This window comes from Mobula hypostoma, chromosome 6 (genome assembly GCF_963921235.1).
Source record: "Mobula hypostoma chromosome 6, sMobHyp1.1, whole genome shotgun sequence".
Taxonomy (NCBI): domain Eukaryota; kingdom Metazoa; phylum Chordata; class Chondrichthyes; order Myliobatiformes; family Myliobatidae; genus Mobula; species Mobula hypostoma.
This window is the reverse complement of record NC_086102.1, coordinates 177,672,319-177,699,205: the sequence shown is the minus strand read 5'-3', so window position 1 is coordinate 177,699,205 and position 26,887 is coordinate 177,672,319. Positions and strand designations below refer to the sequence as shown.

Here is a 26,887-nt window from a genome sequence, read left to right as displayed (position 1 = left end):
CTCACTGTTGCTTATGTAAATTTCCTGGAAGTCTGACCATGTTTCTTTGGATTTTTAAGGACGCCAGGCACATAAAATTGCTGGAATATTAAATAAACCCAATTTGGATGTTTTCATAATTCCTATTCTGGCCAAAGCCTTTCTCTTTACAGGCAGGTAATCTTATTCTTCTTCAATAAGTTAAGAACTTTGCATGCCTAAACAGTAATTGGAAAATCAAATTCAAAATCAGTTAACATTTTTGTAATAAATCCTGATCACGTGTGTGTGTATATATTGGTCTATTTATTTTTACTTAATTTTTATCTAACATCCTCTCTCTCTCCTTTCTCTTTTTCTCTCTCTTTTTCTCATTCTTTTTCTCACACCAGCTCACTTGCTCTATCTCTTGCTTTCTCTCTCTCCCTTTCTCTCACCCTCTCTCACCCTCTCTCTCCCCCCACCCTTCCGCCCCCCCTCTCTCTCCCCCCACCCTTCCGCCCCCCCCCTCTCTCTCCCCCTCACCCTTCCGCCCCCCCCACCCTTCCACCCCCCTCTCTCTCTCTCCACCCGCCCCCTCTCTCTCTCCCCCCCTTCCACCCCCTCTCTCTCCCCCCCTTCCACCCCCTCTCTCTCTCCCCCCTTCCACCCCCCTCTCTCTCTCTCCCCCTTCCGCACCCCTCTCTCTTTCTCCCCCCTTCTGCCCCCTCTCTCTCTCCCCCCTTCTGCCCCTCTCTCTCTCTCTCTCTCTCCCCCCTTCTGCCCCCCCTCTCTCTCTCCCCTTCCGCGCCCCCCTCTCTCCCCTTCCCCCTCTCTCCCCTTCCCCCTCTCTCCCCTTCCCCCTCTCTCCCCTTCCCCCTCTCTCCCCTTCCCCCTCTCTCCCCTTCCCCCCTCTCTCCCCTTCCCCCCTCTCTCCCCTTCCCCCTCTCTCCCCTTCCCCCTCTCTCCCCTTCCCCCTCTCTCCCCTTCCCCCTCTCTCCCCTTCCCCCTCTCTCCCCCTCTCTCCCCCTCTCTCCCCTTCCCCCTCTCTCCCCTTCCCCCTCTCTCCCCTTCCCCCTCTCTCCCCTTCCCCCTCTCTCCCCTTCCCCCCTCTCTCCCCTTCCCCCTCTCTCCCCTTCCCCCCTCTCTGTCTCCCCCTTCCGCCCCCCCCCCTCTCCCCTTCCGCCCCTCCCCCCCTCTTCCCCCTCTCTCTCTCCCTTCCGCCCCCTCTCTCTCTCGCCCTTCCGCCCCCTCTCTGTCTCCCCCTTCCGCCCCCCCTCTCCCCCTTCCGCCCCTCCCTCTCTCTCTCTCTCCCCCTTCTGCCCCCCTCTCTCTCTCCCTTCTGCCCCCCTCTCTCTCTCCCTTTTGTGTCCTCTCTCTCTCTCTCTCTCTCCCCCCTTCCGCCCCCCCTCTCTCTCCCCCCTTCCGCCCCCTCTCTCTCCCCCCTTCCGCCCCCTCTCTCTCTCCCCCCTTCCGCCCCCTCTCTCTCTCCCCCCTTCCGCCCCCTCTCTCTCTCCCCCTTCCGCCCCCTCTCTCTCTCGCCCTTCCTCCCCCTCTCTCTCTCTCGCCCTTCTGCCCTCTCTCTCTCTCTCTCTCTCTCCCTTCCGCCCCTCCCTCCCTTCCGCCCCCCTCCCTTCTGCCCCCTCCCTTCCGCCCTCTCTCTATCTCCTTTCTGCCCCCTCTCTCTCCCTTCCGCCCCCTCTCTCTCCCTTCCGCCCCCCACTCTCCCTTCCGCCCCCCTCCGTCCTCTCTCTCTCTCCCTTCTGCACTCTCTCCCTCCCTTCCGCCCCCCTCCCTTCTGCGCGCTCGCGCTCGCTCGCTCTCTCTCTCTCTCTCTCTCTCTCTCTCTCTCTCTCTCTCCCTCTCTCTCTCTCTCTCTCTCTCTCTCCCTCTCCCCCTCCCTCTCCCTTCTGCCCTCTCTCTCTCTCTCCCTTCAGCCCCCCCCTACCTCCGCCCCCCCTTCTGCCCCCCTCCCTTCCGCCCTCTCTCTATCTCCTTTCTGCCCTCTCTCTATCTCCTTTCCGCCCCCTCTCTCTCCCTTCTGCCCCTTCCTTCCGTCCTCTCTCTCTCTCTCTCCCTTCTGCACTCGCTCTCTCCTTTCTGCCCCCCTCCCCCTTCCGTCCTCTCTCTCTCTCTCTCTCTCTCTCCCCCTTCCGCCCCCCCTTCCGCCCCCCCTTTCTCCCTTCCACCCCCCACCTCTCTCTCTCCCTTCCGCCCCCCACCTCTCTCTCTCCCCCCTTCCGCCCCCTCTCTCTCTCCCCCTTCCGCCCCCTCTCTCTCTCCCCCTTCCGCCCCCTCTCTCTCTCCCCCTTCCGCCCCCTCTCTCTCTCGCCCTTCCTCCCCCTCTCTCTCTCTCGCCCTTCTGCCCTCTCTCTCTCTCGCCCTTCCGCCCCTCCCTCCCTTCCGCCCCCCTCCCTTCTGCCCCCTCCCTTCCGCCCTCTCTCTATCTCCTTTCTGCCCTCTCTCTCTCCCTTCCGCCCCCTCTCTCTCCCTTCCGCCCCCCACTCTCCCTTCCGCCCCCCTCCGTCCTCTCTCTCTCTCCCTTCTGCACTCTCTCCCTCCCTTCCGCCCCCCTCCCTTCTGCGCGCTCGCGCTCGCTCGCTCTCTCTCTCTCTCTCTCTCTCTCTCTCTCTCTCTCTCCCTCTCCCCCTTCCGCCTCCCCCTCCCTCTCCCTTCTGCCCTCTCTCTCTCTCTCTCCCTTCAGCCCCCCCTCCCTCCGCCCCCCCTTCTGCCCCCCTCCCTTCCGCCCTCTCTCTATCTCCTTTCTGCCCTCTCTCTATCTCCTTTCCGCCCCCTCTCTCTCCCTTCTGCCCCTTCCTTCCGTCCTCTCTCTCTCTCTCTCTCTCCCTTCTGCACTCGCTCTCTCCTTTCTGCCCCCCTCCCCCTTCCGTCCTCTCTCTCTCTCTCTCTCTCTCCCCCTTCCGCCCCCCCTTTCTCCCTTCCACCCCCCACCTCTCTCTCTCCCTTCCGCCCCCCACCTCTCTCTCTCTCCCTTCTGCCCCCCCTCCCTTCCGCTCCCCTCCCCCTTCTGCCCTCTCTGTCTCGCCCTCCCGCCCCCTCTGTCTCGTCCTCCCGCCCCCTCTCTCTCTCCCTCTTCCGCCCTCTCTACCCCTCCACTCTCCCCCCTCTTCCCCCTCTCCCTTAATCCCCTCTATCTCCCTCTCCCCCACCCTTCTCTTTTTTCTTTGCTCTTTCTCTCTCACTCACCTTTTCACTCTTGCTCTTAAGCCAGCCTGTCTCAAACTGCTTGAGTGGTGGTGATAAGTTGCTGATGTTAAGAGTACTCTGCTTGGTTCTGTTCATCATTTTATGGAAGGATGGGGCAGCTCTGATGATGGTGCAGGAGAGTTTACCTGGATGTTGTCTGGATTAGAGAATATGTCTTGTGAGGAGCGGATGAGCGCTCTAGGGCTTTTCTCTTTGGAGTGATGGAGGAAGAGAGATGCTTTGATGGAGGAATATAGGATGATGGGAGGCATTGATAGAGTGGCAAATCAGCACCTTTTTCCCAGAGTGGCAGCAGCCAATACCAGAGGACATCCACTTACAGTGAGCAGAGGAAAGTTTCAGGGAGATAGAAGAGACATTTCTTTTACATAGAGATTGTGGATGTTTAGATTGTGCTGCCCAGCAGTTGTGGTAGAAAGTGATACAATAGGGACATTTAAAAGACCCTTAGATGGATATAAGAAAAAATGTAGCGTAGGGTGGAAGGGTTAGATTGATCATGGAGTCAGTTTATATTGGTCAGTACTTCATGGGCCGAAGGGTGCAGATGGTGCTGTCTCCCTCTAAGTTCAATAACCACCTTTGTGAATCTGTGTAGTGCTTGAGAGGTATTGTCAAAGGAGCCAGGCAAATAGATGTGGTACATTTTATAAATAGAACATATTGCAGCAACTGTGCCCACTGCCGAGCAGAGTGAATGTTTAAGGTGGTGGATGGGGTACCAGCCAAGCGAGCCACTGTGTCCGCGATTGCATTAAGTTTTTGGAGTATTGTTGAAACTGCGCTCGTTCAGGCAAACTTGAGAGTATTCCCCCACACTCTGACTTGAGATTTTTGGAATGCTGCGAGTGAGAATGGGAATCACGGAGCCCAAGCAATTCAAAATTTTAGTTTTTGTTAAAATGCCTGCAACTCTGCAAAGGAACTCCTGGCATTTACCTCCAGGTGAAGGGTGTCAACCTGAAATTTCAATTGTCCATTACCCTCCATAGGTCCTGCCTGATCTCCTGTTGTGTGTTGCTCTAGGTTTGAGATCTACCTCCGTAGACGTGCAAAATGTGTAAATTCTGGATTCTGAATGGGAAACAAGTGTTTTCCATCTTCATGCCAATAGTGCACCAACACTGGACTGGTCATGCACCCAGTGGCCACACATTTTAATTCCACATCCCATTCCCATTCTGACATGTCTATCCACGGCCTCCTCTACTGTAAAGATGAAGCCACACTCAGGTTGGAGGAACAACACCTTATATTCCGTCTGGGTAGCCTCCAACCTGATGGCATGAACATCGACTTCTCTAACTTCCGCTAAGGCCCCACCTCCCCCTCGTACCCCATCTGTTACTCATTTTTATGCACACATTCTTTCTCTCACTCTCCTTTTTCTCCCTCTGTCCCTCTGAATATACCCCTTGCTCATCCTCTGGGTCCCCCCCCCCTTGTCTTTCTTCCCGGACCTCCTGTCCCATGATCCTCTCGTATCCCTTTTGCCTATCACCTGTCCAGCTCTTGGCTCCATCCCTCCCCCTCCTGTCTTCTCCTATCATTTTGGATCTCCCCTTCCCCCTCCAACTTTCAAATCCTCTACTCACTCTTCCTTCAGTTAGTCCTGACGAAGGGTCTCGGCCCCAAACGTCGACTGTACCTCTTCCTAGAGATGCTGCCTGGCCTGCTGCGTTCACCAGCAACTTTTATGTGTGTTGCTTGAATTTCCAGCATCTGCAGAATTCCTGTTGTTTGGTCATGCATTCTGTCTCTGTTGTTATTGTTCAGTGCCATCGACTCATCGTCGAGCCCTGGCGACTTGGTGGATAGTGTAGTTGTCCGTAGGGTTTTCATGGCAAGATACGAAAGTAGGTTGGGACCGGCCGGATTCGAACTCGGGACCATCCGCCTTGAAGACCAGTCCTGATGCTGCTCTATCACCGGCCTCTAGTGTGTGTGTGTGTGTGTGTGAAGTGTCTAGTGCAGTAGTGTAGTAGTGCTTGTAGTTAGTGCATGCTGTATACCGCATAGTGCTCTCCGCTTGCTACTCTCTGCTTACAGCTATTGCCGCTGGCTAGTCTTCTTAATAAAGGGTGAAAAGAGGAACCGAGTGGGTAAGCCTCCTCCTGCCAGTACAGAGCCTCTCCACCACCAAGACTCCTGCAGTGCCTCCTTGGGGCCACACATGGAAACTGGGTATCTTACAGTCCCAGGCTAAACTACAGGGGATCTCGGAGCAGCAGTGGGCCCCAGAGACGTGGCGGGCAAGCCCACCACTGTGTGGACATGCCCTGGTGCCCGTCAACCACTGCCCCAGCTATGGGCAAATAGCCCGACTGCCTTGTAGTAAGTCTGTTGAGACAAGGCTAAGGGAGAACACCCTGACAGAAAGGCAATGCGCGGGCGGCGCGCAATAGGCGGGCCTTAGCAGACAAAGGACCCGGAAGCCTCCTGCACCCAAGATGTGGGACCGGTTGTCCTGGGATCACCCTTGCCATCGGGATTTACCTCAACATGGTGAAGATAGTGCTACTGGGGAATGGCGCACCCGCTGTGGCACTTTAAGATCTTCCGTGCATAGGTCCCCACCCCTGACCACGGTGAACAATACTTGGACCTCACATATGGTTGAAGTCTGACGGTGATGAGGCATCTGGCAATGGGAGCAAGTACGAATGGACTGGGAACTCCTAATCAGAACCCTGCATGGCAGCAGCACAGGGTATTTGATCACTAGCAGCTGGGAAGAGTGGCAGCTGTTTTCGGCAGACCCATGCGACTGACCAGCCCTACTTAGGGACCGCACTGCCCACCCCAATTGGGGAAGGGCTTAGAAAAGGTGAAATGTTGGTCCTTAACTGAGCCACTATCAGCAATTTGGCTAATGAAATGACACTTGGAATCTTCCAGTATGCCTCCAGTCTTGTCCATTTTTATGTTAAATCCTTTTCTTTTTTTGTTTGTGGTCTCAAATTAGAAACATCCGACTCTTCTGACATTAATATGATCCTTGGCCTTTGAAGGTAAATGTATCCTGTCATCCATTTGCTTCTCAAGCAACTATGACCTAATTTGGCCAAATTAAAGTCCCTACAATTAAGGTAGTTGGGTGGAGGTAAGGAAGTGTAAGATGCACCTTCCCTCCGCTAGCGTGCAGGTCACCCTTGGGCAAGGTGTAGCACCTGCTTAGCCCCCCGACCAGGGTCAAGTGAAGCCAAGGGAGCAGGTGGTGGATGGTCGTCTGAGCAGTTGCTGCACACCACTAGTCCTGGTTCTGCCACCTCTGATGCCAAGCAGACAATCTCTGAAGAGTATTGATAATGGCTGGTCTCACCCATCTTGTAAAAACACTGCCCAGAAGAAGGCAATGGCAAACCACATCTGTAGAAAAATTTGCCAAGAACAATCATGGTCATGAGATCATGATTGCCAATGGCATGATGTGACACATAATAGTCATAGTCATACTTTATTGATCCCGGAGGAAATTGGTTTTCGTTACAGTTGCACCATAAATAATAAATAGTAATAAAACCATAAATAGTTAAATAGTGATATGTAAATTATGCCAGTAAATTATGAAATGTCCATGACCAGCCTATTGGCTCCGGGTGTCTGACCCTCCAAGGGAGGAGTTGTAAAGTTTGATGGCCACAGGCAGGAATGACTTTCTATGACACTCTGTGTTGCATCTCGGTGGAATGAGTCTCTGGCTGAATGTACTCCTGTGCCCAACCAGTACATTATGTAGTGGATGGGAGACATTGTCCAAGATGGCATGCAACTTGGACAGCATCCTCTTTTCAGACACCACTGTGAGAGAGTCCAGTTCCATCCCCACAACATCACTGGCCTTACGAATGAGTTTATTGATTCTGTTGGTGTCTGGTACCCTCAGCCTGCTGCCCCAGCACACAACAGCAAACATGACAGCACTGGCCACCACAGACACCACAGTAATGATGATGATCTCACAATGGCAAGAGACTGAATAGTTAAGTTCTTGCTTCTTCTATGACTTCAGACCTAACATGGTTTTACTGTAATTCTAATATCCATTATGTAGATCAGGGATTTCAAACCTGAGGTTCACAAACTCCTTGCTTAATGGTATTGGCCCATGGCTTTACAAAAAAAGGTTGGGAAAAGGTAGAGCATGTTCTGTGCATTAGCAGATTGTACTTCTGGCCTGACAAAGAGGTAGAAGGTGGGACCAGTACAGAAGGGACAGTTTGCAGCTTAACTAGAGGGGGACTGTTATCCTAGCAGGAAGGTTTGCTAGTGCTGCACTGGGAGGGGGTATAAATTACAGTAGCAGAGGGATGGGAACCAGAGTGCCAGAACTGATTGTTCCGATGGTTGTGGAGAAAGATGTTGTTAAACCTACAGACAAAGTCAGGAATAAAAACGTAATGTTCTGAACTGCATATATTTCAGTGCAAGGAATGTTGTAGGAAAGGCCAGTGAGCTTTGGGCATGGATCAGCACGTGGAATTATGACATTGTAGCCATTAGTGAGACTTGTTTGCAGGAGGGGCAGGACTGGCAGCTCGGTGTTCTGGGATTCCATTGTTTTAGATTTAAGAGAATGGGATGGATTAAAGGGGGAGGGTTGGCATTAATAGTAAGGGAACATGTCATGGTTGTGCTCGGTCACAACAGACAGGGGAGCTCATCCAGTGAGGCTTTATCAGTAGAACTAAGAAATAAGAAAGGTATGATCGTAGTAATGGGAGTATATTATAGACCAACCAATAGTCTGCGGGATTTAGAGGATCAAATTTGTAGAGATTGCCGACTGTTACAATAAACATAAGGTTCTGATAAAAGGTGATTTTATCTTTCCACATGTTGACTGGGACTCCCAGACTGTAAAAGGGTTGGATGGGAAAGAGCTTGTCAAATGTTTTCAGGAAAGTTCCCTTAATCAGTGTATAGAAATCCCAACTAGAGGGAGTGTAATATTAGATCTCCTATCAGGGAATGAGACAGGGTGACAAAAGTTTGTGTAGGGGAACACTTTGCATCAGGATCATAATGCCATTAGTTTCAAAGTAATTATGGAAAAGGAAAGACCTGGTCCGCAGCTTGAGATTCTAAATTTGAGACAGGCCGATTTTGATTGTATCAGATAGGATCTGGCAAGTTTGGATTGGAATAGGTTATTTTCTGACAGAAGTGTAAGTGGCAGGCCTTCAAGTAAAATTTTGAGAGTACAGTATTTGTATGTTCCTGTGAGAATAAAAGGGAAGGACAACAGGTTTCAAGAACCTTGCTTTTTGAGAGATATGAAGAACCTGGTTACACAAAGATTTAGGCTGGAGTGGAGAGAAAGAAAGACTATCAAAGTTTGCAGCAGGATCTAGACCAGCTGTACAAAATAGGCTAGAAAATTGCAGAGGGAATTTAATGCAGACAAGTTTGAGGTGTTACACTTTAGGCTAGGTCATGTAAAACAAACAGAAGGGCACCGAAGAGTGTGATGGATCAAAAAATTCTGGGAGTACAGATCCTTAATTCATTGAAAGTGGTGTTACAGGTAGGTAGGGTTGTAAAGAGAACTTTTCACAAATTGGCCTTCATAAATCAATGTATTGAGTACAGGAGCTGGGATGTTAAGTTGAAATTGCATAAAATGTTGGTGATGCCTAATTTGAAGTTGTGTGTCCAGTCTACCTACTGGAGAGGTATAAATAAGATTGAAAGGGTGCAGAGAAAATTTCCAATGACGTTGCTGGGACTTAAGGACCTGAGTGATTGGAAAGATTGAATAAGTAGGGACTTCATTCCCTGCAACATAGAAGATTGAGCGATTTGATAGAGGTACACAAAATTATGAGGGGTATTGATAGGGTAAATGCAACCAGGCGTTTTCCACTGAGGTTGTGTCGGACTACAACTAGAGGTCATAGGTTAAGGATGAAAGGTGAAATGTTTCAGGGGAACAAAAGGGTAAACTACTTCACTCAGAGGGTAGTGAGTGTGGAATGAGCTGCCAGTGCACGTGGTGGATGTGGGTTTGATTAGAACGTTTAAGAGAAATTTGGATAGGTACATGGAAATGAGGGGTATGGAGGGCTAAGGTCCAGGTGCTGGTCAATGGGACGAGGCCGATTAATGGATTGGCATTGACTCGTCATAGTCATAGTCATACTTTATTGATCCCCAGGGGAAACTGGTTTTCATTACAGTTGCACCATAAATAATTCAATAGTAATAAAACCATAAATAGTTAAATAGTAATATGTAAATTATGCTAATAAATTAGGAAATAAGTCCAGGACCAGCCTATTAGCTCAGGGTGTCTGACCCTCCAAGGGAGGAGTTGTAAAGTTTGATGGCCACAGGCAGGAATGACTTCCTATGACGCTCTGTGTTGCATCTCGGTGGAATGAGTCTCTGGCTGAATGTACTCCTGTGCCCACCCAGTACATTATGTAGTGGATGGGAGACATTGTCCAAGATGGCATGCAACTTGGACAGCATCCTCTTTTCAGACACCACCGTCAGAGAGTCCAGTTCCATCCCCACAACATCACTGGCCTTATGAATGAGTTTGTTGATTCTGTTGGTGTCTGGTACCCTCAGCCTGCTGCCCCAGCACACAACAGCAAACATGATCGCACTGGCCACCACAGACTCGTAGAACATCCTCAGCATCATCCGGCAGATGTTAAAGGACCTCAGTCTCCTCAGGAAATAGAGACGGCTCTGACCTTTCTTGTAGACAGCCTCAGTGTTCTTTGACTAGTCCAGTTTATTGTCAATTCGTATCCCCAGGTATGTGTCATCCTCCACCATGTCCACACTGACCCCCTGGATGGAAACAGGGGTCGCTGGTACCTTAGCTCTCCTCAGGTCTACCACCAGCTCCTTAGTCTTTTTCACATTAAGCTGCAGATAATTCTGCTCACACCATGTGACAAAGTTTCCTACCGTAGCCCTGTACTCAGCCTCATCTCCCTTGCTGATGCATCCAACTATGGCAGAGTCATCAGAAAACTTCTGAAGATGACAAAACTCCGTGCAGTAGTTGAAGTCCGAGGTGTAAATGGTGAAGAGAAAGGGAAACAAGACAGTCCCCTGTGGAGCCCCAGTGCTGCTGATCACTCTGTCTGACACACAGTGTTGCAAGCACACGTACTGTGGTCTGCCAGTCAGGTAATCAAGAATCCATGACACCAGGAAAGCATCCACCTGCATCGCTGTCAGCTTCTCCCCCAGCAGAGCAGGGCGGATGGTGTTGGACACACTGGAGAAGTCAAAAAACATGACCCTCACAGTGCTCGCTGGCTTGTCCGGGTGGGCGTAGACATGGTTCAGCAGGTAGACGATGGCATCCTCAACTCCTAGTCAGGGCTGGTAGGTGAACTGGAGGGTATCTAAGTGTGGCCTGATCATAGGCTGGAGCAGCTCCAGAACAAGTCTCTCCAGGGTCTTCATGATGTGGGAGGTCAATGACGGGCTGAAGGGCCTATTTCTATGCTGTAGTGTTCTGCAATTCGATGACTGTAAGTGCTTTATTCATTTTTATACGCAGAGAAAATTCTTGGCTACTTTGTATTTGAGAGCAATGCAGTAGTTTAGAATAGAATTTCCTCCTGCATATACTTGATGCAAGGCGTTTGAGCTCCTTGCTGACACTTCAGTTTTACTGCATTTCAAAAAAATTAGAGTCTGTCATTTCCATTCAATTTGAAAAAGACAGCTTGTTACTGAGAAGAAGCTATGAAAATTGGCATATAACCAATCCCCTTTACAAGAAAAAACTCTCCAAACTTTGTCAAGGCAAAGCACACAGGGCATCATTACTCTGATGTCAGATAGGAGTCAGGTATGAGGTCTGGTTTGTAATTATATTCTTCTGTATCGTGCAGGTGTAGTTCCTCTTTTGATGAATACTAGCAACCCAAGCTCAGGTATAAGGTATAATTTCTAGGCTCCCAATGACCCAAAGCATCAAAGTACATCAAACAGTGAATACTATAATAATTGGCCAGGAGGATATGCATCTTGATGAAATGTGCAGACTGATGGAAAATAAAATTTAATATAAAGGAAACTTGTTGGAGCCAGTGCACTCCACCGGTGTCAGTGAGGTGTGGTGTCCAGGCTGGAGTCAGTGCTGTCCCCCAGTGTTCACTGGGCAGAAGACAAGCTCTATTGTGGCTTGAGTCTGGACTTGTTTATTGTGTGGCTGTATATTACTGATATCTTTATGGACTTGCTCTCATGTATGTGCAATGTGTGCTTTGTGCTGAGCGACTTCGTGTAACACCATCACATTTGGCTGTATTCATGTATGACTGAATGACAGACTTGAATGGAATTGGAATGAGTTGAACTATAAGATCCAAGATGAAGAATTGCGTGGGATGGGGGTGCTTGAGCCAGGTGCAGAGTTTCAAAGCTGGCAGGACATGGGTAATGCTTTCAAAAAGCATTGGAGCGACTGGGCTTGTATACTCTGGAATTTAGAAGGCTGAGAGGGGATCTTATTGAAACACATTAGATTATTAAGGGATTGGACACGCTGGAGGCAGGAAGCATGTTCCCGCTGATGGGTGAGTCCAGAACCAGAGGCCACAGTTTAAGAATAAGGGGTAGGCCATTTAGAACGGAGTTGAGGAAAAACTTTTTCACCCAGAGAGTGGTGGATGTATGGAATGCTCTGCCCCAGAAGGCTGTGGAGGCTAAGACTCTGGATGCTTTCAAGAAAGAGATGGATAGAGCTCTTAAAGATAGTGGAATCAAGGGTTATGGGGAGAAGGCAGGAACTGGATACTGATTGTGGATGATCAGCCATGATTACGGTGAATGGCGGTGCTGGCTCGAAGGGCCGAATGGCCTACTCCTGCACCTATCGTCTATTGTCTATTGACATTTTATAAGCTAAAGATCAAAGGACAATTCTATGTTTACAGTGTGTTTACAATGCTTTCTTTGGATTATGTATAACTTTCATAGCTCCTTCTTCACTCCCACTCTACAGACACCAAAATGAATGTTAAATCAACATTGTCTGGTCTTTCAATTAACTGTGGTTCATGGCTCTTAGGAACCCATTGTCCAGAGCTGCATTTTAAATATAATCTGCAGTCAATATTTAGATCTAAAGATTGCTGGCTGAAGTTAGCTGCTGAAGTTGATGTTTTGCTTTTCACCCTGATTCTAGAATATGCTCTAACAATATGAATTTAAATTAATTACAATAAAAAAGATATAGATTATAATAAGGAGATGTTTTGGGAGATTACATTTTAACATTTAAATCTTCAAAAGATAGTGGTAGCAGATTCAATAGTCACTTTCAAAAGGAATTGGATATCTACTTGATAAGGAAAATATTTGGAAGAAAAGTTGAAGTAATTAGATAGTTCTTTCAAAGAAAGACCAGAGTGGTAACAAACTTCCTTTATTTTAGAATATGAAAATTAGAAATGTAATTATCAATATATGAGCTAGAGATAATGTATAAATGTATTAGTCAGCTCTTTATGATGATTGATCATCAGTCTGCTAAAGTAATCATGCATCATTATGATATAAATTTTTTTTTTGATTTGTAGACTCACAGAATATGTTGACCTAATGACATATATGAATGGCTCTTCAACCTCAGCATACAACATACTTGGTCAGGCTACATACTATGCAGCTTGCCTTGATTTTGCACTCCAAGAAGGCAAGTATTCTACTAAAGGTTACCATAAAAGTCTAAGTATTTGTATACAATATGTGCAGAATTTTTAAGCATACAGATGGTATTGTCTCCACAGAGCCTTGAACTCATTTTCATCAAGGCTGTCTGGGATTATCTGGAGAGAGAAACAAATGAGACAGCCAAAGTCTGTCGAAGGACTGTGGCAAGTTCTCCAAGATGCTTTGAACAACCTACCATCTGAGTTTCTTATAAAACTACACAATAGTGTACCTAAGAGAACTGACACAGCTTTAAAGACGAAAGGTGGTCACATCAATTATTGATTTAGAACATAGAAAATAGAAATCTACAGCGCATTACAGGCCCTTCAGTCCACAGTGTTGTGCCAACCATGTAACCTACTCTAGAAACGGCCTAGGATTTCCCTAAACCACATAGCCCTCTATAACTCAAAGCCCCATATACTCATTTAAGAGTCTCTGTTGTATCCGCCTCTACCACCATTCCACGCACCCACCACCCTCCGTGTGGAAAAACTTACCTTTGACGTTCCTCTTGTACTTGCTTCCAAGCACCTTAAAACGATGCCCTCTCATGTTAGCCATCTCAGCTTTGAGTGTCCTTTGGACACAGACCCCATATCTCACTGATCCTCCACACTGCCAAGAGTGCTACCATTAATATTATATTCTGTCTTCAAATTTGACCTATCAAAATGAACCACTTCACACTCATCTGGGTTGATATAGTTTTTTTAACTTTTTACTGTTCTTCATAAAAACTTTTAATTATTGTTGAAAGGATCTTCACTTTACAGAATGTTTTTTGCATGTGCCTAAGACCTTTGCACAGTATTGTCTTTTTGTAATTGGCTTTTTTGACTGCTTTCTATATCAAGGCTATAAAACATAAGGAATTAGGAAATATTTTGCCAAAATCTGTGTTTATTTCTATGAAAAAGGATAGTATTTGGTCCATTTTGATTGCATAATTGTTGGTGTCAAATCAGATTAATCAAATTTGATATTATTTTCAATTTCTTTTTAATGGCCTGAATTTTGTTAACCTTTCTTCAGAAAGCTATATACAACTTAAAAATGTCCATGAAAACACAGAAGTAGCAACATTCTGGTTGGTTCTTGGTAATTTTCTTAGCTGCACTCCAATGCTGGTTGTCTCACTTACAAAGGGAAAAATCCACTCTAAAAAAAACTCTGCCTGAATGGACCTGGTATAGAGATACAGTGGCATGAAAAAAGTTTGGGCACCCTGGTCAAAATTTCTGTTACTGTGAATAGCTAAGCAAGTAAAAGATGACTTCCCATCCGTTATTTGTTTATATACACACATTCTTTCTCTCTCTCTCCTTTTTCTCCCTCTGTCCCTCTCACTATACCCCTTGCCCATCCTCTGGGTTTCCCCCCCTCCCCCTTTCTCCCTGGGCCTCCTGTCCCATGATCCTCTCATATCCCTTTTGCCAATCACCTGTCCAGCTCTTGGCTCCATCCCTCCCCCTCCTGTCTTCTCCTATCATTTTGGATCTCCCCCTCCCCCTCCCACTTTCAAATCTCTTACTAGCTCTTCCTTCAGTTAGTCCTGACGAAGGGTCTCGGCCCGAAACGTCGACTGTACCTCTTCCTAGAGATGCTGCCTTGCCTGCTGCGTTCACCAGCAACTTTGATGTGTGTTGCTTGAATTTCCAGCATCTGCAGATTTCCTCGTGTTTGCGAAGTAAAAGATGAACTGATTTCCAAAAGGCATAAAGTTAAAGATGACGCATTTCTTCAATATTTTAAGCAAGATTACTTTTTTATTTCCATCTTTTACAGTTTCAAAATAACAAAAAAGGAAAAGGGCCCGAAGCAAGAGTTTGGGCACCCTGCATGGTCAGTACTTAGTAACACCCCCCTTGGCAAGTATCACAGCTTGTAAACGCTTTCTGTAGCCAGCTAAGAGTCCTTTAATTCTTGTTTAGGGGATTTTCTCCCATTCTTCCTTGCAAAAGACTTCTAGTTCTGTGAGATTCTTGGGCCATCTTGCATGCACTGCTCTTTTGAGGTCTATCCACAGATTTTCGATGATGTTTAGGTCGGGGCCTGTGAGGGCCATGGCAAAACCTTCAGCTTGCGCCTCTTGAGGTAGTCCATTGTGGACTTTGAGGTGTGTTTAGGATCATTATCCTGTTGTAGAAGCCATCCTCTTTTCATCTTCAGCTTTTTTACAGACGGTGTGATGTTTGCTTCCAGAATTTGCTGCTATTTAGTTGAATTCATTCTTCCCTCTACCAGTGAAATGTTCCCCGTGCCACTGGCTGCAACACAAGCCCAAAGCATGATCGATCCACCCCCGTGCTTAACAGTTGAAGAGGTGTTCTCTTCATGAAATTCTGCACCCTTTTTTCTCCAAACATACCTTTGCTCATTGCCACTAAAATGTTCTATTTTAACTTCTTCAGTCCACAGGACTTGTTTCCAAAGTGCATCAGGCTTGTTTAGATGTTCATTTGCAAACTTCTGATGCTGAATTTTGTGGTGAGGATGCAAGAAAGGTTTCCTTCTGATGACTCTTCCATGAAGGTCATATTTGTGCAGGTGTCGCTGCACAGTAGAACAGTGCACCACCACTCCAGGGTCTGCTAAATCTTCCTGAAGGTCTTTTGCAGTCAAACAGGGCTTTTGATTTACCTTTCTAGCAATCCTACGAGCAGTTCTCTCAGAAAGTTTTCTTGGTGTTCCAGACCTCAACTTGACCTCCACCATTCCTGCTAGCTGCCCTTTCTTAATTACATTACGAACTGAGGAAATGGCTACTTGAAAACACTTTGCTATCTTCTTACAGCCTTCTCCTGTTTTGTGGGCATCATTTATTTTAATTTTCAGAGTGTTAGGCAGCTGCTTATAGGAGGCCATGGCTACTGATTGTTGGGATAAGGTTTGAGGAGTCAGGGTATTTATAAGGCTTTGAAATTTGCATCACCTGGCCTTTCCTAATGATGAGTGTGAACAAGCCATAGCCCTAACAAGCTAATTAAGGTCTGAGACCTTGGTAAAAGTTATCTGAGAGCTCAAATCTCTTGGGGTGCCCAAACTTTTGCATGGTGCTCCTTTCCTTTTTTCCCCCACTCTAAAATTGTACAAAACAAAAATAATACACTAATCTCGCTTAAAATTCCAAAGAAGAATTAGCCAGAAAAAGTGGCACACCTGAGGTCTGGGAGAAATTCAGAGCCCAGCAGAGGAGGATAAAGGGCTTAATTGGGAAAGGGAAAAAAGATTATGAGAGAAAACTGGCAGGGAACGTAAAAACTGACTGTAAAAGCTTTTATAGATATGTGAAAAGATAAAGGTTGCTTAAGACAAATGTAGGTCCCCTACAGTCAGAAACAGGTGAATTGATCATGGGGAACAAGGACATGGCAGACCAATTGAATAACTACTTTGGTTCTGTCTTCACTAAGGAGGACATAAGTAATCTTCCGGAAATAGTAAGGGACTGAGGGTCTAGTGATATGGAGGAACTGTGGGAAATACATGTTAGTAGGGAAGTGGTGTGAGGTAAATTGAAGGGATTGAAGGCAGATAAATCCCCAGGGCCAGATGGTCTGCATCCCAGAGTGCTTAAGGAAGTAGCCCAAGAAATAGTGGATGCATTGGTGATAATTTTTCAAAACTCTTTAGATTCTGGACTAGTTCCTGAGGATTGGAGGGTGGCTAATGTAACCCCGCTTTTTTAAAAAGGAGGGAGAGAGAAACCGTGGAATTATAGACCAGTTAGCCTAACATTGGTGGTGGGGAAAATGCTAGAGTCAGTTATCAAAGATGTGATAACAGCACATTTGGAAAGCGGTGAAATCATCGGACAAAGTCAGCATGGATTTGTGAAAGGAAAATCATGTCTGACGAATCTCATAGAATTTTTTGCGGATGTAACTAGTAGAGTGGATAGGGGAGAACCAGTGGATGTGGTATATTTGGATTTTCAAAAGACTTTTGACAAGATCCCACACAGGAGATTAGTGTGCAAACTTAAAGCACACGGTATTGGGGGTATGGTATTGATGTGGATAGAGAATTGGTTGGCAGACAGGAAGCAAAGAGTGGGAATAAACGGGACCTTTTCAGAATGGCAGGCAGTGACTAGTGGGGTACCGCAAGGCTCAGTGCTGGGACCCCAGTTATTTACAATATATATTAATGACTTAGCCGAGGGAATTAAATGCAGCATCTCCAATTTTGCAGATGACACGAAGCTGGGTGGCAGTGTTAGCTGTGAGGAGGATGCTAAGAGGATGCAGGGTGACTTGGATAGGTTAGGTGAGTGGGCAAATTCATGGCAGATGCAATTTAATGTGGATAAATGTGAGGTTATCCACTTTGGTGGCAAGAACAGGAAAACAGATTATTATTTGAATGGTGGCCAATTAGGAAAAGGGGAGGTGCAACGAGACCTGGGTGTCATTGTACACCAGTCATTGAAAGTTGGCATGCAGGTACAGCAGGCGGTGAAAAAGGCAAATGGTATGCTGGCATTCATACCAAGAGGATTCGAGTACAGGAGCAGGGAGGTTCTACTGCAGTTGTACAAGGCCTTGGTGAAACCACACCTAGAGTATTGTGTGCAGTTTTGGTCCCTTAATCTGAGGAAAGACATTCTTGCCATAGAGGGAGTACAAAGAAGGTTCACCAGATTGATTCCTGGGATGGCAGGACTTTCATATGATGAAAGACTGGATTGACTAGGCTTATACTCTCTGGAATTTAGAAGATTGAGGGGGGAATCTTATTGAAACTAATAAAATTATAAAGGGATTGGACAGGCTAGATGCAGGAAGGTTGTTCCCTATGTTGGAGAAGTCCAGAACGAGGGGTCACAGTTTAAGGATAAAGGGGAAGCCTTTTAGGACCGAGATGAGGAAAAACTTCTTCACACAGAGAGTGGTGAATCTGTGGAATTCTCTGCCACAGGAAACAGTTGAGGCCAGTTCATTGGCTATATTTAAGAGGGAGTTAGATATGGCCCTTGTTGCTAAAGGGATCAGGGGGGATGGAGAGAAGGCAGGTACAGGGTTCAGAGTTGGATGATCAGCCATGATCATACTGAATGGTGGTGCAGGCTTGAAGGTCCAAATGGCCTACTCCTGCACCTATTTTCTATGTTTCTATATTTTCTATAAAATGTTGAAAAGCATGTTTCATCTTTAACTTTGACTTTTGGAGATCAGTTCATCTTCTACTCATTTAACTATTCACAGTGTTACGAGAATACACATAAAATTAAGATGTTTGCTGGCCTGGGCTAGCATCAGTGGCATCAGCAGTTGGTCTGCCACCTGCCCTCAGGGGAAGGAGAGATAAGGAACAATGGAGCAGCGTCTGGAGATGTGTAATGAAGGGATGTGGGAGGGAGAGCTGTCTGGAGCGGCTCCCCCCTTTGAACCCTGAACTGTTTGAAGTGATGGACAGGCGATACCCCAGCAGGGGGATAAAAAGGGATAGGTTCGCTAAGACAGACACACACGCCACCCGAGGTAACGAGACCCTGGAGGCGGTACGCTTCTCACGAGTGGGTGAGAAGTACCAGACAACGACCAGGGTGGAAAGGTACGATCAGCGGGAACCCGGTGTGTGTCCGCCCTTGCCTGGGCGCTGGGTTCACTGCAGAGGATCGACCGCATCTGGAGGAGGGGTCACAATCGGTGACCTCAGGTGACATCACCAAGGACCCGCCCAAATGCTGTTTGTGAGCCATCTTGCTGGTCTGTGAGTGAAGCCGTTCTGAATGATGAGTTGTTCCTATTCTATGTCTCTCTTCCCCCACGTTGTCCATCGCCATGGCAACGATTACTGCGAACTGAACTACTAACTGGACTGAACTTTGAGTCATTTTGAAATTGGTCATTTACCCCTAGACAACGATAGAGCTTGATTGATGCTGTTATCTTAATTCTGTGCACATGTGTGGTTATCATTGTTGAATTGTTGCATTTATTATCCTTTCGATTACTGTGTTGCTTGTTTCTTTAATAAAACTTTCTTAGTTCTAGTACTCCAGACTCCAACTGAGTGATCCATTTCTGCTGGTTTGGCAACCCAGTTACGGGGTACGTAACAACAGTAACAGAAATTTTGGCCAGATGTGCCCAAACTTCTGCATGCCACTGTACCTTGCCCATTTTTATGCTAAGTATTTAAATTTTTTAACTGTTTTAAGTGTTTTTTGAATGTTATAATAACTTAATAAACTTTTAAATAATTTGTAAAGCTTTAATTTTGTCTTCCTAGGATAGTTTAACTGTTTTAGGAAGATATGAAAATCACATATGATATTTCTTCTGCTTTAGGTTTTGCACTAAGGCCATTTGAAGAATGCCTTTCATTTGTCAATGGAGTGATTGATGATCCCATAATGAAGTCTGAAAAGAATTTATTGCTGTCACTTCATTCATCAGTTGCACTCTGGTAAAAATTATATTTATTGCTAATAAAGAACAAAAAGAGAAAACTAATATTTTGGGTCTTTGAACTCTACCAGAACTGAGAAAAGCAGTGCACTGAAAAATGGAATCGACTGTTCTCCAAACAACAGGAATTCTGCAGATGCTGGAAATTCAAGCGACACACATCAACTTTGATAGACTGTTCTCCGTTCTGATAGAATTCCAAGTCCTGAAAGGTTGTGTTTTTTCCGCCGATCCGGTTTGACCTGCTGTTAATCTGTTTTGATAACATCAAAATAGGCAATATAGAGCATTGTGAGCAGTAAGTGGCCCCATGAATGTGCTGGCATTGGAGAAGTTCGCGAGAATAATCCCAGGAACAAAAGGGAGGAATGTTTCATGGCAAGACCTGTTTTCTAATTGCAAGACACATTTCATAATTACTCATAATACTGAGCACCTCAGTAACCATTGCCACATTTGATGCATAATCGAAATATTACCATTTTAAATGGTGATAAATTAGTAACTTGGTTTTTGATTGTCATATTTACCAAGGAACAGTAGAAAACATTTGTAACCCTCGGACTCGGCTAGCATGTGTTTGTCTAGGGGAAGACCACCTCTGGCCCAGTCAAACTGAGAAATCTCGTTTGTGTGGATGCTGCTGATGTGTTGCCTGGTTACAGATCCGAACTGCAAAATATCAGTCAGTGCACCGTATGCAGTTAAACAATTGAACTTTATAGATCTTGATCTGACTGTAGGGTTAGCAAAGAAAATGAAAAGAAAAAGGGCCCGTTTTAATGAAACAGTATAATGCGCATGTTGGAGCTCATGGTTCTGTCATTCGTTCCCCATCGACCTCCTCCTCCAAGCGTCGTTGACCGTCGGACCCTCGCTCTGAGTCAACTCCATCCTCTGATCTACCAAACTCTTTCCATTTGCCTCTTCTCTCTTATCTCTTGCTGACAAAAGACCGCGAAATCCCTGCTCTCAGACCCACAAGAAAGGAAAAACATGCCTCTCATTGGATAGCGCGCATTCCAAACCCCTGTTATCTCTAGTCATAACCCAAACGTTGCTGCTACGGGGAAACCATTACACTAGCAGTGAAACATTACAGAGAGACCAGTACATTAGCAGGGAAACCCTATAGCACGTTACACTTTGTTTTGCCGGCCATCTATACATATCATTTCATCACATTAGTGTAGGGTTCCCAATCTGGCGTCCATGACCCCTTGTTTAATGGTATTGGTCCAAAGCATAAAAAGGGTTGGGAACCCTGCATGAGTGCATTGCGATAGTACAAGGGAAAACATTAACAATTCAGAATAGAATGTTACAGTTACAGGTAAAGGGCAGTGCAGGCAGACAATAAGTGCAAGGCCATAATGAGGTAGTTTGTGAGGTCTAGCTTATCAGACTAGTGTTTCATTTCGTACCTTCTGTCTGATGGGGTGGGGGAGAAGAGAGAGAGAGTCTGGGGTAGACTGAGTTCATTTAAACTTTAAGCTGTTGATATTTTTAATTGTAATGTTTTACATTGCTAATATTTAGTCATGGTCAACACAGGTTTTTTAGGTTGTCACAATGGAAAAAGGCCATTCCATCATTTAAAATTTCAAAACGATTGATGACTCACACAGATGCTTCTCTGTTCTCAATGTATGGCTATGCCAAGTTCTTGGAGTGTCAGATCTTGGTGTTTAGAAAAGCATTGTGGGAAAAGCAAGAAACTGTCATGGAAGTCTACCAGCAAACAAAAGAGGTTTGTTTTTATTCTTAAAGTTCTCGTTATTAGAATAGTATAGCAAAGTCGAAGTTGAGCTTATTGTCAAGTGCAGAAGTATGTGTATGCACAAGTGCAATTACAATGAAAAGCTTAATTGCGACAGTATCACGGGCACAAAGCGTCTTATCAGTAGCATTCACAAGAAAAATATTGATTAAATACAAATTATGTACTATGTTTTTTTGTACTATGTGTGTACTTCCTTACCAAAAAAGTCCATTTTAGTGCAAAATGATCAAAGTCATCACAGTACTTGAATGTGAGTTTTGCCATTTTGTTCAGGATCTGATATAACTTTATTAAAAGCTCTTTCAGAAAAGTAGAGTTCTTTTCCAAAAGGATTAAATCGTACTTTAAAAGTATTGATTTCCTAGACATAATCTATCAATGAATCAGAATCAGGTTTATTATCATCAGCATGTGACGTGAGATTTGTTAACTTAGCTGCAGCAGCTCAATGCAATACATAATCTAGCAGAGACAAAAAAATAATAATAATTAAACAAGTCAATTACATGTATTAAATAGATTTTAAAAAATGTGCAAAAACAGAAATACTGTATATTTAAAAAATAAAAGTGAGGTAGTGTCCAAAGATTCAATGTCCATTTAGGAATCGGTTTGCAGAGGGGAAGAAGCTGAATCTCTGAGTGTGTGCCTTCAGGCTTCTGTACCTCCTACCTGATGGTAACAGTGAGAAAAGGGCATGCCCTGGACGCTGGAGGTCTTTAATAATGGACGCTGCCTTTCTGAGACATCGCTCCCCTAAAGATGTCCTGGGTACTTTGTAGGCTAGTGCCCAAGATGGAGCTGACTAGATTTACAACCATCTTTTGGTCCTGTGCAGTAGCCCCTGCATACCAGACAGTGATGCAGCCTGTCAGAATGCTCTCCACGGTACAAATATAAGTTCTTGAGTGTATTTGTTGACATGCTAAATCTCTTCAAACTCCGAATAAAGTATAGCCACTGTCCTGCCTTCTTTAGAACTGCATTGATATGTTGGGACCAGGTTAGATCCTCGGAGCTCTTGACACCCGGGAACTTGAAGCTGCTCACTCTCTCCACTTCTGATCCCTCTATGAGGATTGGTATATGTTCCTTCGTCTTATCCTTCCTGAAGTCCACAATCAGCTCTTTCGTCTTACTGACATTGAGTGCCAGGTTGTTGCTGTGGCACCACTCCACTAGTTGGCATATCTCATTCCTGTATGCCCTCTCATCATGACCTGAGATTCTACCAACAATGGTTGTATCGTCAGCAAATTTATAGATGGTATTTGAGCTATGCGTAGACACTCAGTCATGTGTATGTAGAGAGTAGAGCAGTGGGCTAAGCACACACCCCTTATTATTTATTTATTTATTGAGATACCGCTCTGAATAGGCCCTTCTGGCCTTTGAGCCACATTGCCTAGCAATCCTCCAAATAAACCCCAGCCTAACCACAGGACAATTGACAATGACCAATTAACCTACTAACTGGTACATCTTTGAACTGTGGGAGAAAACTGGAGAACCTGGGGGAAACCCACGCCATCGAGGGGGAGAACGTACAAACTCCTTACAGGCAGCGTCGGGAATCGAACTTGGGTCGCTGGTAATGTGAAGTGTTGTGATAACCACTACACTACCCTGCTGCCCTTATTATTATGTATTCCTGAAAATTGGTTTGTGTATGTTATTAAAGTGCATCAAAATTGGGATGATGTTTTCAGAATCGTGTCAAAATCACAGATCCCTCGGTTAATAATAGGGGTCCATGGAATAAAAAAGTTTGGCAACTCTGGGCTTTGAGGGACATCGGCTGAACAAAGTAATTTGCAATAGCTAGGACAAGGGGGAGAATATTTTGTCACAATTCTGACTTTCTGCAATGTGTAAGAGCTTTGGGTGCTTGTACAGTACATTACTTAGCACAGTATACCCAGTCTCTGAACAATGCAGATTAATTATGTAACTGAGTATCAGGCCAGTGTTGAGAGTACAAAGTGTTGATGGTGAGAGACTGAGCAATGAGAGGCATTGACTGTCAGGGTTAGGTGTTCTTTTATTGTGAGTAGGCATCACCTGTGCCCAAAAGTACGGGCCAAAACTAAAGGGGAAAGACCTAAAAGGGACCTGGGGGCAATCTTTTCACACAGAGGGTGATGAGTATCTGGAATGAGCTGTCAGTGAAAGTGGTTGAGACAGTTACAATAGAATAATTTTAGTCATATACTGTATACAGGGGCAAGGCTTAGACCAGGGGATCCATGGACCTCTCAGTAAATGGCAGGGGTCCATGGCATAAAAAAGATTGGGAACACCTGGCTGAACACAGTAATTTGGGACTAGCTGGATGGGCACTTGCTTGGCATAGATTTAATGGGCTAGTGGGCCTTCAATAGGAGACTGTCCCTAATATCAATCTACATTTTGTTGACCTCTGCATTGTATGATGAGTGGCAATGGTAGTGAACACTGTACTCTTCAGTGAGCTTCTAAGCATATGATGAAACGGTCATTAATAAAGCAGCTGACCATGACTGGTGTGGCAGACTGATGCCCTGGCGTGAAGGCATTTTGTCACAACCATAACTATTTTCCTCTCTGCTCATTCTGATTCTGCCTCAGCAAGAGCTTTCCCTTCGATTTCCCTTGAATTTCATCAGGGTTCCTTGTTGGCATTGTTAGTTACAAGCAGATTTGATATTAAAGGCAGTAATGTTCAGCTCTTATGTTGATATTTGAAATGTTGTAACGACGTCTGGGAGAGAGTAGTAAATGTATCATGAGAGTGCTGCTGACAACAATTCTTATCATTTTGCTGATAATTAAGAGCAGATTGCCAAGGCAGCATTTGGTGAAGTTGAATTTGCTCTAATATTTGTCGATCGGAAGTTGCCAGATATGGCCAACGTTACACCATTGTACTTACCGCCTGTTACGCCACTGGCATTGAGGGCTGCATGAAGATGCTTCATCTCTGGTGGGGTTCAGGGCTCCCTTCAACACGTCAGTTGCTTCCTCTTGGTTTTCACTACTGTCAGTCATGCAAGTCCTGGGTGGAGACTCTGGAATGCCTTCGCATTCAGATATAGAAGGATTCTTCATTGCTGTTTGCATAACAGTTTTGTTTGGCCAGACAGGATTGTTAGCCCTAAACTGAACCCCTGAACCTGGAGGACCGGTGGACCACTCTTAGTGTGGCCTCAACCCTTTGACCTGTTTGGCATGAGTGATCCTACCAACAGCCAAAGCAGAAAGCCGTGAATCCAGCCAACATATCTCTGAGTCATTGAGGTACACAAGCCTCCAAACCCTATGACAAGGTTATCGGCCTCTTGGAGGCTGTGCCATTGAACCACCAAGCGGGAGGCATAGTCCTTCTTCAGCCTATGTCTTCAGCACATTGGCCGGAATGTTGTTGCAGTCCACTGCCATATCTGGTGCACTGAACTATTTATTGACTTCATTGGAGTGAGTGAAATTGGCAAAATTTGGCACTAATGATAACAAGGCTGAGACCAATGTGGGTTGTGGATCTGCACACACTTAACTGCCTGTACAATTTGACTTGTTGCTGCTACAGCAGCTTGGCGCTCTTTCATTTAAAAAAATCCTGTATATGTGAATTTGTGTATATGTCAAAGAGAATAAAACTAAGAATAGTGTGATTATGTATTTGTTGTAATTGTTCTTCAAAAGTATTTAGATGTCAGAAGTAGTGCAGACAACATTGGTAAGAAAATGAGAAACCTTATAAGGTTGGAGGATAAAGGAGTCTTTCTCTGTTTAATGATACAAAAAATTACTAATGGAACTGTTTCAGGGTGTTGTAAATTTGGGTAATGTGTCTGTCAGTGTATAGTGCTGTGAAATATGAACATGGGCAGAAGAGATGTAATATATGATCCTGGACTTGTGCATGAATGTTGGTTTGGTTCTTGATTGAGATTGATGGTAGTTGAGGAGACACAGTATTTTGCATCTGAAAGTTCATGAAGGTGGTGAGACAGAATTTGTGAAAATATTAGTTTTGAATCTCAGTGTTGAACATTGAGACAAGTTAACGGATACATTAAATCTTCCAGATTTACTAAAATAGAATTTTAAGAATTATCTTTGGCCGGGTGGCATTTTATCAATATCACCTAAAATAGCTTTATTGAAAAAGTCCTATTGCTGGGTATATTTGCTAAATGAAAGGAAGCACCTCGATGTGGTGGAGATCTTGGCTATGAAACTGGGCTCATAAGTATGCCTAACCTGCTTCCAATTGAACATATAATCTGCAAAATCATAACTAAAGCAAACTTCCATCTCTTGATAAATTATAAATGTATTTGGATGCTGCAAACCATCTAGGCTTCCTCCGGGTCCTCCAGATTCCAAAGGCATGCAGTCAGGGTTAGGTTGTTGTGGGCATACTCTGTTGGAAGCATGGCAACAATGGTGGGCTGCCTAGCACAATCCTTGCTGGTTTGATTTGACGCAAACAACACCCTTCACTCTATGTATAGATGTCCATGCGACAAATATTCTGGCACTTAATTCTTAATTCAAGCTGGCAGAAACACAAGGAAGATGGGAAGTAGAACTTCAGCTAAAAGCCCCTATCCTCCGTCAATACTCATCAAGCAAAAATGCCTTCCTTATTAATTCCAAAAGATTTAAATTATATTTATAATCAAAGTATGGTATCTATACAGAATATAACTCTGGGATTTGTCCTCCAGCAGGCAACCACAAATTACATAGCTGTCATTGGGAATTTGAATTCATGTCTCCAAATTCGGAGCTTGGGAACCTGGTAACAGTACTGTTTAAAAATACCAGCTCCTATCTCACCACTATTCTCAGCATGATAATTAGGCTGGACAATATCTATCTATTATCTGTACTTGGTCAAACTAGTGTATGTTAAGCAATATTCCAATCCAGTTCTTCCATTGCCATCCAATATCTCTCTCCTTTCTTAAATGATAGACTATTCTGTCAGTTGCTTAGATAGTGTGCGTAATATTTTTAACAATATCTGGGATATCTCAAAAGAAATGAAATGTACGTGCAGGGCATTTAGAAATTGGTAAACCCTGAAAGAAGCTGGGTTTTGCTGTATTATAAAAATAAATTATAAGTTGGAAATATTTTTAAATGGTGTAAAGTTATTCTGCTTAATTGCTAAGTTACATTTCTGTCACTTCTATAATTCTAAAGTCCAGCTGGTTTATGAGAATTTGAACTGAAAAATTTTTGAAAAGCATTTTTAAAATGTATATTTCATTAACATTTCAGATAGAAATTATTAACCTGAATCAGAGAGCTGATTCCTTATTCAGTGTGAAGAGTTCGTGAATTATTGTGTTTTCTTTAGTAAATATAAAATTTAAAGTATCATATTTATTTCAAATTTCAATAGTACCTACATGAGTTCAGACGGCGATGTAACACCACTCCAGTTTTTTATGCTCGATTCTTGCACCTTAAAGCTTATTGCCTCATACTGGCTGGCCAAGTGGGACAAGCAAACCAACTACTGGAGCATGCTTTAGAAATTAGCAACACACATGGAAATGTACTAGAGGAAAGATGGATAAAGACAAATCAAGTAAGTGTTAATTCTGTGTAGTTCAGGAACTGCATCCTACATGAAAATTTGGCCAAGTGGGTAAGATGTTCATTCTAATCCAGACTGATATTTTCATTACTGACTGCCTATTCCTGAAACTCATTGCAATATCTGCAGGCAACCTCTCATCGCTTGCCCGCCGTGGCCTTCAAATTATCTGATATCATTCCTCCTAGCTCTTCAAGCTGAGCTGCCACAGCA

The 26,887-nt window shown here is 44.9% G+C and overlaps 1 protein-coding gene across 1 annotated transcript in view; it reads left to right on the top strand.

Moving 5' to 3' along the window:
- The window catches only part of LOC134348797 (adenylate cyclase type 10-like), a 140,599-nt gene that overhangs the window by 107,002 nt on the left and 6,710 nt on the right, over positions 1 to 26,887 (top strand). The window contains exons 28-32 of the mRNA XM_063052600.1: positions 60 to 156; positions 12,744 to 12,859; positions 19,179 to 19,296; positions 20,853 to 21,048; positions 26,477 to 26,665. Of these exons, the coding sequence (XP_062908670.1) occupies positions 60 to 156; positions 12,744 to 12,859; positions 19,179 to 19,296; positions 20,853 to 21,048; positions 26,477 to 26,665 (716 nt within the window). The remainder of the gene's footprint in view (positions 1 to 59; positions 157 to 12,743; positions 12,860 to 19,178; positions 19,297 to 20,852; positions 21,049 to 26,476; positions 26,666 to 26,887) is intronic.